Source organism: Colobus angolensis, unplaced genomic scaffold (genome assembly GCF_000951035.1).
Source record: "Colobus angolensis palliatus isolate OR3802 unplaced genomic scaffold, Cang.pa_1.0 Scaffold258, whole genome shotgun sequence".
NCBI classification, from domain to species: domain Eukaryota; kingdom Metazoa; phylum Chordata; class Mammalia; order Primates; family Cercopithecidae; genus Colobus; species Colobus angolensis.
The window spans coordinates 4,440,372-4,458,814 of NW_012115799.1; the positions used below are offsets into that span (position 1 = coordinate 4,440,372).

Sequence of the window (18,443 nt, forward strand, 5' to 3'; positions counted from 1 at the left end):
GTATAATGAGAAGGCAAAAGCATAGGGATTGAGGGGAAACAAAATGCTAAAAGGGAAGAAATCTTGGCATGAAGATCAATACCTGAATTTAGGAAAAGTGCACTTCAAAACCAATGAGCCACTAATAAAGGTGAACATAATATTATTAATTGATGCCCCCAAAATAAATTCATAAACGATTACTGGATGAGTCTTCCATTTTATTACAAAAATGAAGATGATCAGTTTGATCAAAATGAAAGCTTGTTCACAAGTTTTACATGAATATTCTAAATACAAAGTCTCCTGAAACAACATACTTTTGATACGATTTTCATTTTTAAAGGGATGCAAACATTCCATTTTCTCATTTATAATCTCTCTATTCCAAGGCATAGTATTTTAATATATCCTTTCTGCCGTTAGATCACAATTCACAAGTATAACTGAAACAGACAAAACCTTGATAGCAAAGGTTGAAGTCCTTTTTTGTTTTAAAAAAAAAAAAAAAGAGGTAAATCCTTAATAACCAGCCCTTATGTGTTGTCAGAATTTTGTACTACACTGACATGATTTGCAGTCAGGTTTTTCTTCCTACCCCTTAAGGCTACAAAATTCTGTTGCAAATGAATTGCAAAAGAATTCTAGACCACTTAATGCAAAAATCAAAAAATAGTTCTTCAATAAAAAGTAAATTTTATAAATGGTAGGAAACAGTATCAGTATCTGTGGTAAGCTACTAATTGACATTTTTCCCCTATTACTAAACAAATCATGTTACACAGAAACAAGGAAGACAGGTTTTCAAATACAACAAGCTTATACTGTTTACATCCCTCATTAAAAAAAATAATAATTTCATACTTTTCACACACTCCATTTGAAATTTACATTTTTCCCATCAGGTTGGAGGGGGAGGATAATATTGTCCGTAATTCCAAGGATTCTGATAATTGTACTGAAAGGAAAAATTAAGTGTGTTAGTGTATTAGAACTGTGGCAGAGTTCCATATGTAAAAGTATAATTAAAGCAGGTATGTTTAAGAAAACAAGCAAGTGTTCACTGCTAAAAATTCTAGTACTTAACCACCAAAGAATGTATTATACAATTGGAACAAAAACTTTTTTTTTAAAAAGTATCCTAATTCATGCTAATAACATCTATGAACAAAGAATTATAATTTTGCATACTCACTTGATACCATGCACTATAATTATATACAGCTTGGTTTGCCTGTAAATCACCATCAATCATCTGTGTAGATGATGAAGTTGTATCTTCTGTGTGTGCTTTCTTTTCCTCTGGTTCTTCTGATCTATTATAAAATGGCAAAATGGAAACTTTCAAAACTCCCACAGATAACAACATTACCGAATAGATGAATGTTATCTATATATTTGTATTACTGAAGTTCTGAATCATTCATGACTTTCAAATCATAAAAATAAAGTATGTAAATTACAACAAAAGTAACACTTAAAAACATTTGTCTTTGAAGGCATTTCCATAATGAAGCACCCCTTCTTGACTTAGCAAAAAGTGACATACCCATTTTCTGCTTTCCTTTTTAAAGAATCCTGTTCTTTTAGGAGTGTTTGATGTTCATCATAAGCATTCAGAAGCCTGAAAGGAAAGAAAAATATATCCTCTGGAATATATAAAAAACAAACTTTATTAAATATTTAAAGTTATTTTTACTTAAGAAACTGCCTAAGAAAATTTCTAAGCGACTCCTTTATTTTTCAAATTTCTACTACTAAAATCATAGTTCTGATAGACACTCCATTCCCTATACTTACAATGGACTAAATGACACTTGTGTTGAATCTCCAATTTGTCTGCCTATTTTTGCCAAATTAAAATAATGTCATTTAACATCACTGGTCAAAATTCCAGTAGCTTACTACTATCAACTGCCTACTCCATGTGCTATCAATCAGTCTAGCTTTCAATGCACAACACAGTCAAGATCACGCTTCCATTACTTCACAAAAACCTCCAATCAAGCAGATGTTACTTTTAGATGAGCTTCAACTTGCTTTTGCCACTGTGTCCTCTGCTTAGCTTATCAGAATCCAGTAATAACTAAATGAAGCTCAACCTCCTCTATGAAGCATGACAAATCCATTCTGATCCACAGAGAGATCACAGCCCTCCTAGCAGTTACTTGCTACCTCATACACTTATTTCCTCTATTAGTCATATCATTCAACTAGACTAGAAGCTAGAATTACGTATCTCATCTTTTGTGTACCTTCTTCAGTGTAAACACAAGACACTAAATACACAGCACCCAAGCAGTTAAGAGCAGAAACTGAAGTAGGTTCAGTCCAAGCTCCACAATGTAATAATAGCTATATTACCTCAGAAAAAATGCCTAATCTGTTTTATCCTCTCCTCATCTATTAAGAGAACAGAACCCTATACCCTCATTCTACTGATATGAATTTTCTGCAAGATAGCTAAATAAAACATTTGGCATCATGCCAAGCATGCAAATCTATACATTAATACATTAAAATACACTAATATAAACATTAGCTGTTAGTTGCACTGAAATTTTACACAGCTATCAAAAATATACACACACATATACAAACACCCAGATACAACTAATTCAGTTGATCTACAATGGTTTCAACAGAAATCTAAATGAGAATAATCAGAGAAGGCACATGCCTAACAGGAACTGGTATTTCCTTACTAGAATCAGATAAGACTGGAACTTCAGCAGTGCTCTAGCCAATACTCATACTCTTAGTAAATTAAATCTTAAACTTTTCCTTTTCCCAAATCCACTGGAGCATTCTCTTCAACCATCCTCAACTTTCGGCCTTTTAAAATGAAGGAAGATGAGGCCACTAAGCGTGTTCTGTGGGACCATATCCATCCTCTTCTCCAATCTCAGAAAACAGCACTCTGACTGGAGATTAATCCCATCCATCTTTATTGACCTATATATTAAACATTTGGGTTTCAAGGTTCAATCCTTATCCCATTTCCCTTTCACAGGATTGCTCCTTCCTGCCTTCTCTCATTCAATCATGGTTTAAATTGTCATTCTAAAATTGAAAACAATTTTGAAGGAAAGACAAACCGATATGTCTTCCTGTTAAATGCATATACATTTATAAAATTGAATTTACCCCCACATATATCTGAGGAAAAAGTAAACTAAGCGAACATTTTAAAATTTAACAATGTATTAATCTATACTAATCATCAAATCCCCATACAAAAAATATCAATGCTCATTTATCATTCAAATAGGTAATATAATTAAGATCTTACTTATTAACATCAGAACCAAAATCTTCAAGAAATTCCACTTTTCTCTGAGAAAATGTAATTCTCATTTTAATAGGTAATGAACCATGTACAGCTTTGTCAAAACAATTTAGGATATTTTCTTCATTTTGTTTGAGGTCACCACTATATTCCATTTCAAGTAAATTGAGGTATAACTTTGTATTCTCCTGTGTAAAAAGCAGCATCATTAATATTTCTAAAATATTTTTATTAGAGCACAGATATTTAAAATGCCTTAGTTTTTGTCTCAATTTGAAAAAACAAATTGAAAATTGTTTTGTATTAAATACAACTCATGCTAAATGTTTTCGGCATGTATCTAAAAGGGTGAAAAAATTAATTAACACACTGATGAATTTTTCAATCAATTGATCATTCTAGTATCTCCTAAACAATACAAATTGTTAAATGCCAATAAATTAAAACTATATCCTATCTTGTATTTAGTATGACTTGACCTACCATGACAATTAGAAAATAAAACAAAAAAATTATCCCTATGCTTCAAATAATTTAAATCTTTACTACAACTATAGATAAACATCTTAACTGGGCCTGGTGGCTCATGCCTATAATCCCAGCACTTTAGGAGGCCAAGGCAGGAGGATCACTTGAGGTATGAAGTTTGAGACCAGCCTGGCCACCATGGTAAAACCCCATCTCTACTAAAAATACAAAAATTAGCTGGCGTGGAAGCGCACACCTTTAATCCCAGCTACTCGGAAGGCTGAGGCAGGAGAATGGCTTGAACCCAGGAGGCGGAGGCTGCAGTCAGTTGAGATCACGCTACTGCAATCCAGCCTCGGTGACAATGAGACTCTGTCTCCAAAAAAAAAAAAAACAGCCAGGTGAAGTGGCTCACGCCTGTAATCCCAGCACTTTGGGAGGCCGAGGCAGGCAGATCACCTGAGGTCTGGAGTTCAAGATCAGCCTCACCAACATGGTGAAACCTCGTGTCTACTAAAAATACAAAAATTAGCTGTACACGGTGAGCGTGCCTGTAATCCCAGCTACTCGGGAGGCTGAGGCTGGAGAATTGCGTGAACCCAGGTGGCAGAGGTTGAAGTGAGCCAAGATGGCACCACTGCACTCCAGCTTAGGTGACAGAGTGAGACTGTCTCCAAAAGAACAAAAAAAAAACCAAACAAATGATAAACCTCTTAAACTGCAGCTAGACGCAAACTGCTATAAATCTTCATCTTAAACAGACCTGGCAATAACTAAAATCCTAAAACCTGAGAAATTACCTATTACCTGTACACTGCCTTTTTCAACTGATATATAAAAAGTACTCTATGGAGACACTAAATCATCTCACTGCCAAATGTGCTTACAACACAGGCAATGCCTATGCTTTTGTTTATAAAGTATTCTCCCAAGTCCTCTGTTCTACTTAATAATCAGTAAATTTGTTGATAGTTTCTAAAGGGAAAATATAAAGTATCACAATGTCTACAACAATTTTAACCCAATAATCTTATGTCTCAAACTTCTATCAAAACAATTTGAAAAAATTTTTTAAATGGCAACATCAGTTTAGAGGGACTGTTGTCCTCATTTAGTAATAAAACATATTACATACAGACCAAATCTTTCATCACAGTTGCCACAGTGAAAATACACTGACCACTGGTGTTTCTATAAAGATACTCTTAAAAATACAAATGCATACTTTGTCTCTTTCGATTGCTTCCAAAAGCACCTTTCTTGATTTTGGAAGGTTTTTCTGTATTTTGAAAAGATGCCGGGCTAGTTTGACAGCATAAAATGAAGATTCATTATTTGATTTGGCATTCTTAATGGCATCCTGAAGCAAATGTTCAGCTTCTTCCAGATTTCCATGCCGTCGTTCTAAACTTACTCTTCGTAAACGAACCATTGCCAATCCTAGAACACATTCTTCAAATGTTCTCAAGATATTCCTGGCTTCATTAATATTACCTAGAAACAGTAATTAAATGTTTATGCTTTGGTTTAAACAACTAAAATAATGTTTATAACCACATACTGACAACAATCACCCAGGAGCTAAATCCAGCAACTAAAGGGAAACAGCCACACATATTTACATACTGCCTAGGGCTGTCTGGGGACTACAATGGCTTACAAAGCCTAAAAGTCAGAACACATGGCTTATAAAGCCTAAAATATTTACTATCTCGCCCTTTAGAGAAAAAGTTTGCCAAACTGCTTTACACCATCCCTTACTACTCAATTTGTTATCACTGTTTCCTGAAATAACTGAAAATCTCTAAAATATCAATTGAATTTCTCCACTCTTACCCTGCTGCTCCTCAAAAGCTGCCCAAAGCATATGCACCATGGGTTTCTTTGGGAGATGTATAGTACAAGCTCTGCTGAAGACATGCCTCACTCCTTCAATGCTATGGTTTTCCATGTACTTGGCATACTACATACAGAAAAGAGGAAATACTGAATAATTTACAGTTGAACAAGTCATTAAATTTGTGACAGAACGATAAAATTCTATTTTTAAACCCATTCAGCACCTTTATTGAACCACTAGACTAGTTTCTGTAAGGAAGGACGAAGAGAGGCAACGAGGTTGGCATATGCAGCAGTCAAATCTGGTTGCAAGCAGACCATCTCCTAATGCAACAGATATAGTTATATGAACAACATTCAACAGAAGTACAAAAAAGGTTAGTCACTAGATCAATGTTTATAATATATTCAAGTTTAAGAGCACATGATTTTCTTACCTTAATCCAAAACTCCTCATAGAGGGCACATGATATGACACATCTTTCAAAGAGAACCACAACTCGTTCATGAGTCCCATTTTCAATTTCAAATTCTAAGTATTCTTTCCAGTTTTTTAGTTGTGCCTTTTCCAAAGGTTTCACATGAAAGTAAGGTCTTTTAATCTGTAATGAAATTGTTAACATGCCAATGAAAGTAAACCAAATCACCAAAATATGCACAAGCACAGTGTTAATACAAATTATTTTAAATATAACTGATAATTAAAATTTTTTAATCATATTTCATAATTTAAAAAACTTTTAAAATTAAAATCCCTTAAATTCCTTAAGCTTCACAAATGAAATAATACATTTTCTATTTATTCTGCCATTTTGCCAATTACATGCTTTTTAATGTACAGAACATTTTATACTTTGTTGAATATTTTAAAATTGAACAACCATAGTGACAGAAAGTAGATCAATGGCTGCCTAGGGCTAGGAGTAGAGAAGGGGAACTCTGGCTGGAAAGGGGCCAAGGGGACCTTTGCGGTGCTAAAAGAGTTCTGTCTGTATCTTGATTGCTGTGATGACTACAATGTACATACATACATCTGTGAAATGATTCCATATTCTAAGATTCCATTCATATGAAAGGCCATTATAGGGAAATCAACAGAAACAAAAAGCAGATAGTGGTACCTTAGCACTGGGGGTAGAGGGTTGCAGCTGAGGAGGTAGGGGTAGTGACAACTAAAAGTTAAGGTGTTATTTTTTGAGGTGGTGATTATGTTTTAAAATTGACTGTGGTGATGGCTGTACATATCTGTGAATATACTAAGAACTACTGAACTGTACACTTTAAATGGGTGAATTATATGGCATGTGAATTATCTCAGTAAAGCAGTCAGAAAAAAAAAAAAACAAAGAATTAAAACTGTGGGAAATTACCTCATTTTAGTATAAACCTAAAATGGGTGAATTATAATGTATGTAAAGTATAACCCCATGAAGTTGACTTTTAAAAATTGAATAATTAGAATAAAATTGTTCGGATTAAGCAGATATCTTGCAATTCAAGTAAATCTGAATTCAAACATTCTAAAACTGATTAGGGAAAATGGACAAACTGATAATGATTATAATAAATGAGACGAACATCTGAAGTTATGCTTAAATATGCAAAAATAAAGTTACAACAGAGATAGTACTATCAAAATTGAAAGAAAAATAAATTATTCCTACTTCGTATTTTAAAGACTATTAGAAAAAACACTTACACCTTCTTCAAATGTCCACCTTTTACTAACTTCATGCTCATTATAATTAAACATTTCTTGATGAATCTCAATGATTCTATGTCTCATGTTTTCTATTTCTGTAATTAACTTGGGAAGAAAAAGGGAAAAAATAAATCTCACAAAGTACACTGAACATTTTCAATATCACTGCTTACATTTAAAAGTATTATTCACAGATATTTTAGTCTTAGAATAGTGGTAGATTTTTAACTGTTGGCAATTATGTGCAAAATCCAATTAACAACACTAAAATTTATCACACAACTTCCTAATTAACCACTTTCATACATTTCTTTTTTTTTTTTTTTCTTACATTTGGGATAGCAGATTCACAACCTAGGCAAAATATTCCTTCTAAGCTAAGTTTATCTTGGGGTGTCTCGTAGTAAAATAGATTCTCTACCTTAAATCTATACATACAAGCTACTGAATCTCCACTTGCCTTAAACAGAAATTAACTTCAAACAAGCTACAAGTCACTGGGTAAATGGCCGGCAATATAAGTGATCACTGTGCTACTCATGCAGTCAAGGGGTAACAGGTCCAGTTTCTTCTGCACTAAAGACCTTTTTTTTTTCCCGAGATGGAGTCTTGCTCTATGGCCCAGGCTGGAGTGCAGTGGTGCCATTTCAGCTCACTGCAACCTCTACCTCTCAGGTTCAAGCAATCTTCCCACCTCAGCCTCCCAAGTAGATGGGACTACAGTCATGTACTACCACACCTGGCTAATTTTTGTATGTTTAGTATAGACGGGGTTTCACCATGTTGCCTAGACTGGTCTCAAACTCTGGACCCCAGGTGATTCGCCTAACTTGGCCTCCCAAAGTGCTGGGATTACAGGCATAAGCCACCACACCTGGCCACTGACGAACTTTAGAATAAGACTGGTTACCTTTGCAGGATCAGTTATGTCTTCAATTCCCGATGGTAGATCATCACCAGGGGGACCATCATCACCACTATGTCCATTTACAGAAGCTAACTCCCTTCGCAACTGAATAAACTGTTCACCAGTTAAAAGATCTCTAGGCAAGTTATTCTGTACATGTTCTTTAAATCTAAAGGAAGACAATAAAAATATATACTCTATATTTGAATCATAATTTTAGATCTCATATTGAGATTCCTACTACATACTACTCTTTCAAAGGATTTGATTTAAAGAAAGAAACCAAAATATCATAACTTTTCTCCTTCTTTTCTATATTAAAATCCTACCATATATCATAAAACACTACCATATGATAAAACAGTCTATAGACATCTTCTATTTCTTCCTTCCTTTACAGTAGAATGGAGAAGGCATGGACAGGCATAAACTGAAACCTCAGTTCTGTCTGTTACTGGTTATCCGACTTAAGGGAAGTTTTTCCTTTCTCTAAATCTTAGTTTCCTCAACTATAAAATAAGATGATTAATACCTATTATTTGTGTGTCATAGAATCTATTTTACTACGAAGACACAAAAGTTACAGTAAAATTAAATATTGTAATCCACATTTAAATTCTAAATGATCACTTGTAAATAATCAACAAATACACCATTTCCTTCCCACCTCCCAAATACTCCTCAATCTACGTGAGTATGCAAAAATCCAACGAAACTGCCCAATTAAGGTTATCAATTACCTCATATATAAAATTAAATGGACACTTGTTTTGTAGTATGGTCCTCTAAGCCTCTGACTGCTGCTCTATGTCCTGTTCCCCTTCCTACCTGCCCTAAATGCTACTATTCCCAAGAATTCCCCTCTCCAGTTGGTTCTTATCTATTTTTATTAATACATACTTCTGGCCAATCTCACTGATACAGCTTGAAATAAGTATACCATGGTGACTCTCAAAACTATAACACAAGTCCAAACCTTTCTCCTAATCAGATTAGCATATCCAACTGCCAATACTCTGCACAAAGAAATATAGATTAGTTTTAAGCTAATCTATAAAAAGATTTTTGAAAAAAAAATCATTTCACTATTTTATAAAAACATGCAATAATTTATATACATACAAATTTTAATCAAAAACACCGGGTTGAGGAGCTAAAATATCTACACCATCACAATTTGAACATATCTTTGGAACCTCAAATATGAAATATCTTTTTTTTTTTGAGACAGAGTCTCGCTCTGACGCCCAGGCTGGAGTGCAGTGGCGCAATCTCGGCTCACTGCAAGCTCCGCCTCCCGGGTTTACGCCATTCTCCTGCCTCAGCCTCCCGAGTAGCTGGGACTACAGGCGCCCGCCATCTCGCCCGGCTAGTTTTTCGTATTTTTTTAGTAGAGACGGGGTTTCACCGTGTAGGCCAGGATGGTCTCGATCTCCTGACCTCGTGATCCGCCCGTCTCGGCCTCCCAAAGTGCTGGGATTACAGGCTTGAGCCACCGCGCCCGGCCGAAATATCTTAAAGCAAGCATGGGATCTTCATCTGAATACCCTCAGCATTTCTTTCTTTTTGTGTGTGTGTGTGAGATGGAGTCCCGCTCTGTTGCCCAGGGTGGAGTGCAATGGTGACATCTTGGCTCACTGCAAGCTCCACCTCCCAGGTTCAGGCAATTCTCCTGCCTCAGCCTCCCAAGAAGCTGGGATTACAGTTGTGCACCACCACGGCCAGCTAATCTTTGTATTTTTAGTAGAGACAGGGTTTCACCTTGTTGGTCAGCCTGTTCTTTAACTCCTGACCTCAGGTGATCCATCTGCCTCAGCCTCCCAAGCACCTGCTCACGCCTGTAATCTCAGCACTTTGGGAGGCTGAGGTGGGCAGATCACCTGAGGTCTGGAGTTCAAGACCAGACTGGCAAACACGGTGAAATCCGTCTGTACTAAAAATACAAAAATTAGCCAGGTTTCAGGGTGGGCACCTGTAATCCCAGCTACTTGGGAGGCTAAGGCAGGAGAATCACTTGAACCTGGGAGGCGGAGGCTACAGTGAGCCAAGAATGCACCACTGCAATCCAGCCTGGGTAACAGAGCGAGATTCCATCTCAAAAAAAAAAAAAAAAGTATATAAATAACATTGGAATCTAATTTAAATTTTGCAAAGTCAATGGTTACAGAGGCTAACAGCCCATTTCAGCACCAGGAGGAAAAAAATTAACATAGATTGCCTCATGTTAAAAAATTAAAAATGAGGAAGTAACTCTCAAATATGTAGTATGAAAAAACAGATTTAATTACAGATGAATATTAAAACTCAAAACTGTCAACGTATGAATTAAAAAACTTAAAATAAGGTAAAACTTTAAAATAACTAAATGCAGTACATAAATCTAAAATGACTTGATTGCTACATCATGTAGCAACTTCTTTAAAACAGTGACAAAGTGTGCATAATATTAAGCAGTATTTTTTCAGCAGTTTTTTGTATTATAAAGCTAACATTTATTCAGTAAAGACTGGCTGAGTGTCTCATATATACTGAGGTCTATTCTTAGGTATTAGAGATACAAAGAATTATGCCTCAGAAACTGAGAGGCATGTTGAGGATATAGGAGACATAAATTCAAAGCAGTGTTACTGGTGCTGATACAAATGTAAACAAATGTAGGTAAAGTGGTGGCACAAATGACAGACTAGATATCTCAATATAGGTGAACCAGAGAAAATTTCACAGAGAAGATACAAAACTGTGTGGTCTCAAGGAATATAAGTCCACTAGACAAGTGGAAAGAGGAAAAGGTATTACAGTCATAAAGATATAAAACAGCACTGGCCTTTTGGAAGTTATCAGACTTAGGTGTGTTTAGAGCTCAGGAACTACTAAGGGATTGGACCTGGATATTAGACCAGATCACAAAGTCCTCATGCTAAAGAAGGTTTTAAATTAGACATTATCTCAGAGATAATGTGCAGGGTACATCCCATATACAAGCCTAATGCACAGGCACAATAAAATATTTCCATTATTACTGTATAGCACTTAGAATATGTTTTTTAACACACGCCTCCTCCTCTATCCTTCTGACCAACTCACAGGCATGTATTTACACATAGCTTCTTCGGGCCTTCATTCCTACAACTTAGCCTATCAACAGGTACATAGCAAATGCTAAATAAATGACTTTAAGAAAGAGGCATGTGTTACGGGAAAAAAAAAAATTCAGTGGTTCTCAAAGTAATTCAAAGTCATGTGAATTAGTTAACTTTATATAAACTGTAAGAACTGCATAAAGACTACTTGTGAGTTCACTATAACTGATAAGGAAAGTGGTTCTAAATGCATTAAGTGAAAAACAGCAGATTATAGATCAGTATGTGTAATATAATCCCACTAATATCTATTATAAGTATATACGCATTTTTAAAAGCCTAGGGTAACTGATGACTTAAAGAAAAATAAATGAATAAAAGCCTGGTGGGATAATTATTTAGAAATAAAAAAGGACTTGTAGGATAACATATCAAAAACTTTAGGGCCATACTGTCTAGGTTCCAAGTAGCTTCCAATCACTTACAAACTCTGTGGCCTTAGATAAATATTCTAATCTCTCTGTGTCACCCCTTTCATAAAATGGGAACAATAGTCCTTGCCTCACTGGGTTATTGGGAGGATTAAGTGAATCATAACGCACTCAGCAGAGTGTCTGGGATATAGAAAATGTTATGTGTGTTTCCTACACATATTTTTTCTCATCATCAGTAAAGTCTTGTAGTCACAGATTTTTCCTATACTTTAAATCACAGAAGAACTAGTCTGTGAAAAGACACTCTCTTTGGCCCATCAGGTAATTTAAGTACTTTTGTACTTATGTGTTCGGTAACTATTTACCAAGCATTTCCATATGCCAATTCTTGCTTGTGTTAACGCCTTTCAGCAAGTGTCTTCCCTGGTCATTATATCTTAGAAACCTGCCTACTTCCTCTGTTTCATCGAAAGCAGAAAGTATGTTCCTATCTATATGCTTCCTATTTCTAACCTGAGTCTGTATAAATTCTACCTCTAGCAAACTGTTCCTTAGTACTTTACAAATGCTTCATAAAAGCCTTCTACTTTTGGTAGTAAAGAAAAATTTAGAAAATCACTCACTTAAAAAGTACCTAAGTTTATTCAAGACTGCTCATAAAAATTATAACAAAAAATAGAAAACATGTCAATTTTAAAAAAGCAAAGACACAATCCTCATACTTGTTCAGAAAGACTTTCTGGATCCTTATTGATGTGATAACTCTGAATAAAGCAGAAAGCAGAACACAAAAATAATGACACACAGAATTAGTTAACAGTAATCATTAAAGTAAAAGGATACCAATCATAACAGAAAAATCATGGTAGAAAATTAAAATAGAATGATACCTGATTGTTTGAAAATAGATACTACTTACTATACAAAATGCATCCTTCACTGTTTTGGATATAAGGTGTTATAGCAATCACAAGAATGTATATTTAGCAAATCATTAAGTTTAAAAAAAATAAGCATCTATCATGTGCCAGGCACTGTGTCAATTTAATGCCACAAATAAATAACTAAACTTACTATTTTCTCATTCCTTCACTACTCTGAACTACCTTAGAGAAGACAGAATTTCTGTGTTTCCTTATCTATTAAAATGAATAAGGAGACACTTCTATCTAAAAACAGTAAAATTTCTAAACATTTCATAATGCATATGAAAAAAATGTCAAAAGCAAGCATGTAGGTTGTGATTAGCAACAAAATTTATTCCTCTTTCCACGTAATAAAAGCTTACATAACATTTCAAGAGAATTAGAATACTTAATATTATCAACTAACTATCTGAGTAATCAAAGATGTTTCAATGATCAGAATTTCCCACCTACCTCTGAAAATGATGACTATACAGCTGTGTTGGAATACCAAGAATACGATCATATATAGCTGTAACTTCTCTCAGGTTTCCCTGCTCATTTTCCCAGTTTATATACATTTCCCACAGTCTGTCAGAACGGAAATCTGTTCCTGCAGCTAGAACAGCATGCTCAAAAGTTCTGAAAAATTAAATTACTCTTAAGTTATCTTTCCAAGACAAAATCACTTATAAAATATTTCTAAATTTAGAAAATAATGCTAACTTCAAAAATTATATTCAACTGTTTCCTATGCAAGTAGGGATTAAAGGGTAGACAGAATAACAGAAAGCATACAAGAGCTGCTTAAAAAGAGTGAGAAAACAAAGGGAACAGTTAAATGTACTTTATGTAATTTTATCATATAGAAAATTAAATACAAAATTGTACACATTGCAAATAGGTAAGAGTAGACATTTAAGTATTTGTTAAATCTGAAATGTCTGTTGTATAGATTCATTTATGACAGAAGACAAAATTAAAACAAGTAGGAAGTTAAAGAGAGGCAAATTTTATCTCAATTTAAGAATATTTTCACCAGGCGTGGTGGCTCCTGCCTGTAATAGCAGCACTTTGGGAGGCCAAGGAGGGAGGATCACCTGAGGTCAGGAGTTCAAGACCAGCCTGGCCAACATGGTGAAATCCTATCTCTTCAAAAACACAAAAATTAGCTAGACATGATGGCAGGTGCCTGTAATCCCAGCTATTTGGGAAGCTGAGGCAGGAGAATCGTTTGAACCTGGGAGGTGGAGGTTGCAGTGAGCCGAGATCGTGCCATTGTACTCCAGACTGGGCAACACAGACCCCGTCTCAAAAAAAAAAAAAAAAAAGAGTATTTTCAAGCAAAAATAACTCTCCAACAAGGAATCTGGCTGCCTTGTAAGATAAGTATACAAAGGCCAGGCACGGTGGCTCACGCCTGTAATCCCAGCACTTTCGGAGGTCGAGGCAGGTAGATCACAAGGTCAGGAGTTTGAGACCAGCCTGGCCGGCACGGTGAAACCCCGTGTCTACTAAAATACAAAAAATGAGCCAGGCTTGGTGGCACATGCCTGTAGCCCCAGCTACTTGGGAGGCTGAGGCAGGAGAATTGCTGAATTGCTTGAAGCCGGCAGGCAGAGGTTGCAGTGAGCCGAGATTGCGCCACTGCACTCCAGACCAGGTGACAGAGTGCAACACTGTTTCAAAAAAAAAAGGTATACATATACTTTAAACCTCTCAAAAGCCCCTCTCAATTCTAAAATTCTATCATTAAAATTTATCACAGGCTGGGCAAAATGGCTCACGCCTATAATCCCAACAAATGAGGCCAGGAGTTTGAGACTAGCCTTACCAACACAGCAAAACCCCATCTCTGCTAAAAATACAAAAATTAGTTGGGCATTGTGGTACACATCTGTAACCCGAGCTACTCAGGAGTCTGAGGCATGAGAATCACTTGAACCTGGGAGGCGGAGGTGACAGTGAGCTGAAATTGCACCACTCACCACCGCACTCTGGCCTGGATGACAGAGCAAGACTCTGTCTCCAAGGGGGAAAAAAAAAGGTTGTTACAAAGTATTTTAAAATACCTAGTCATGTCAAGAGATTTCTGCAAGCAATTTTAATCACTAGATTTAATACTCTAATGAGATAAAGCTTTTAGATACATACTTTTAAGATAAGTATATTAAAATCAAGAGAAATTTTTTAAAAGTATAAAACTACACTCCCTAAGTTAACCCACAATTTTAACACAATTTCAATAAAGCACTAAAAAATATTGAGTGGAACAAGAAAAAATAAAATTCCACTATTCATCTAGTATACAAAAATGCAAAATGACTTTGTAAAAAGATAATGCAGCAGGCATTTTCCTGAAAGATAATATAAGAAACTAGGAAGCTACAGTAATTACAAGTTTGGCACTGGCCCGGTAACAGAAAAACGGATGAACAGTACAGAGCCAAGAAAACAAAAAGAGATCAATGTATGTGAATATTTGGTGTATGATATATAATAGGAAAATATAAAATAAAAATCTCTATCTCATGACAGATAGAAATTAAAGTCAGATAAATGAATAAGCGAAAAACTACAGAAAAGTTAGAACAAAATACAGGATTTATATGTTTTTGGCAAAACAGGCACAAAACTCAGAAACCAGTAAGAACTAAAACAGAAGCACATTAAGGAAAAATAAAACTCCATATGATAAAAGACACCATAAAAAAAGTTAAAGACATACCAACATTGGAGGAAATGTTTAACATAAACAATTGAAGAGCATGTGTGTATGTGTGTCTGTGTATGCATGCATGTGCATATTTGGTGTAAGGTTTCCTAAAGAATAAAATAGATGTTACTGTCCCTACAGAACCCCAAAAGATTCAGAAAAATAACCAGACACTGAAAAAAGTATAGAGAAAAGGGGAAGAAGACAAGAAGGTAATGAAATAAAGAGAGAACGTTTAGAAGAAGGTATACTTAATGAATGGTGAGAAATCTTCAACTTTCCCGCCCAGCTATAGGGACTTCAGAAGCTAGCTTTCCATTCCCCAGGTAAATAAAATTACCCTTCTCTAAAGAAACTGCTTGGCTCAGGAATAAGATATAAGGTTACTATCACTGGGAATCCACCAGCAAAAAAGAGTGGCCACATGATTACGCTACTGTGAAACCCCATAGGCCAACTGACAATGTCCCAAACAAAACACACAGTGCATCCATATATTTTTTTTTTTTTTGAGACAGGGTCTCACTCTGTCACCCAGGTTGTAGTGCAATGTCACGATCTCAGCTAACTGCAACCTCCACCTTCCAGGTTTAAGCAATTCTCCTACCACAGCCTCCTGAGAAGTTGGGATTACAGACTCCTGCCACAATACCCAGCTAATTTTTTTTATATTTTAAGTAGAGACAGGGTTTCACCATGTTGGCCAGGGTGGTCTCGAACTCCTGACCTCAAGTGATCCACTGTGCCTGGCTCATACAGCTTGTTAATATCTAATCTCTAATAGGAACAAAAATCCAGAGATCAGGTATCTCAGAGACGAAAATGAGTAAACAGAAAAATTTCAGAGGAAACAGTCCTGGGAACAGAGGAAAACCTCAACTATCCTTAGTATCGTCAAAGAAAACAAAAAGATATGCAGCCATGAAACAAGAACTGGAGAGTATAAAAAAAGGAACACTCAGAGAACAAGAAAGATTCTTGGATATTAAGAATCTGAGCCGGGCGCAGTGGCTCACACCTGTAATCCCAGCACTTTGGGAGGCCAAGACGGGCGGATCATGAGGTCAGAAGATTGAGATCATCCTGGCTAACACAGTGAAACCCCATCTCCACTAAAAGTACAAAAAATTAGCCGGGCGTGGTGGTAGGTGCCTGTAGTCCCAGCTACTCACGAGGCTGAGGCAGGAGAATGGCGTGAACCCAGGAGGTGGAGCTTGCTGTGAGCCAAAATTACGCCACTGCACTCCAGCCTGGGAGACAGAGATTCTGTCTCAAAAAAAAAAGAATCTAATGGAAGATGTTAAAAATCCAATACAAGAGTCAAGGAAATACCTCAAAAAGCCAGACAGTGTAAGATATAAAAAATAGGAAGAAGAAAAGAAAAACTCAGTAATTAAAAGAGGCGGTCCAATATCCAACTATTAAAAACAACAGAGAAAATCGAGGCAAGGAAATTGTCAAAATAAGAATATCCATCATAATAACATTTCTAAGAATAGAAGGACATTAGAATCTCAGATTGAAGACTCACCCAATCACCCAATAATCACAATAAGAAAAAGAAAATCCATATCAAAGCTCATTTTTATAAAACTGCATTTACATCAGACTCAAAGAGAACATCCTAACAGCTTCCACGGAGGAAAAACATGTTACAGAAAGAGAATCTATTCTAGAAGAATGGTTTTGGACTTCTCAAAAGCAACAGCAGAAGCTATAAAGGAATAAATAATGCCTTCAAAGCTCTACCGAGAAAATCACTTTCAACTCCAAATTCTATAGCTTATCAAACCTTAAAATTATTTTTTCATCCAAGTATCCTTTAACAAGAAGTTACAGAACACATTCTTCTAAAAGCTGGACATAAAATCAAGAAAGAGTGAGATCTAATAATAAACTCTCATAGAAGTGAAGACATCTCCTAGAACCATAATGATACGAAAATCCCAAGACAACTCTTGTACAGCAGAACTAGAAGACCAGTCCAGATTATAGTAGAAAGGTTTCCAGGAGAGACAGCTCAAAGGAGAAGAAAAAAATGGGACTTACACATTTTTTAACAGGTCTGATTATATAGAAAGCTATACTTAAAGCCTTCTACAAAGCTGCTGGAGAATATGAAAAAACCTTAAATGTTCAAAGAAAATTAGACAAATGGGAAAAATGAGGGGCAGAGGAGGAGAAATTAAAAACCAAAAAGGTTATAAAAATGAAAGGGCAGTATGATGAAAAATATTTACAGGTTTTTTATCTTTTTTTTTTTTTCTGAGACGGAGTCTTGCTCTGTCACCCAGGCTGGAGTGCAGTAGCACGATCTTGGCTCACTGCAATCTCCGCCTCCCGGGTTCAAGATATTCTCTTGCCTCAGCCTCCCGAGTAGCTGGAACTACAGGCATGCGTCACCACGCCCAGCTAATGTTTATTTTTGAGACAAGGTCTCACTCTGTCACTCAGGCTACGGTACAGTGGTGCAATCACAGCTCACTGCGGCCTCAACCTCCTAGGCTCAAGCACTCCTCCCACCTCAGCCTCCCAAAGTGCTGGGATTACAGGTATAAGCCACTGTGCCCACCCTTATTTATGGATTTACAATGATTAAAAAAAAACACTGAAGCTGATTATTGAAACCTATCCTGTAGCTATATTGGAAAGGAATGGGAAAACAAAGTGTAAGTGGGTTAAAATTCTCATTTACCGTAACAGATACATAATGTCTACAACTAACAGAGAAAGAAAGAAAGCAACATAGATTTACTGTTATACACGTGGTGGAAAATACTAGAAGAAAGAGCTAAAATATTTGAAGGGAGGTGGAGGGGGTACTTTTTGTTACGAGCAGTTTAACATTAGCTAACTTCTTAAGCAATATGCACATGCTTTTTTTGAAAACCAAAAACAAATACATTAACAAACTACTGTAATCAAGAAAAAGATAATGTAATAGAAAACTGAGCAAACGATATCAACAGGTAATTTAAGAAATGGCTTATACAAGCATATGAGAAGATGGTAAACCAGGATGAGCAATCAAGATATACACAAATTAAAACAGAGATGTCACTGGAGGTAAAACAAACAAAAAATGTGGCACAGCTGTGGGAAAATGATTATTTTCATACACTGT

At 35.9% G+C, this 18,443-nt stretch overlaps 1 protein-coding gene across 1 annotated transcript in view; it reads right to left on the reverse strand.

Annotated features, from left to right (window-relative positions):
* Positions 1-179: 179 nt before the first annotated feature.
* The window catches only part of PRPF39 (pre-mRNA processing factor 39), a 33,228-nt gene continuing 14,964 nt past the window's right edge, over positions 180-18,443 (reverse strand). Inside the window, exons 5-14 of the mRNA XM_011947072.1 lie at positions 13,078-13,245; positions 8,188-8,353; positions 7,275-7,382; positions 6,013-6,177; positions 5,573-5,699; positions 4,962-5,230; positions 3,272-3,456; positions 1,529-1,603; positions 1,175-1,295; positions 180-937 (exon numbers count right to left, since the gene is read on the reverse strand). Coding sequence (XP_011802462.1) covers positions 881-937; positions 1,175-1,295; positions 1,529-1,603; positions 3,272-3,456; positions 4,962-5,230; positions 5,573-5,699; positions 6,013-6,177; positions 7,275-7,382; positions 8,188-8,353; positions 13,078-13,245 — 1,441 coding nt within the window. The 3' untranslated portion in view covers positions 180-880. The remainder of the gene's footprint in view (positions 938-1,174; positions 1,296-1,528; positions 1,604-3,271; positions 3,457-4,961; positions 5,231-5,572; positions 5,700-6,012; positions 6,178-7,274; positions 7,383-8,187; positions 8,354-13,077; positions 13,246-18,443) is intronic.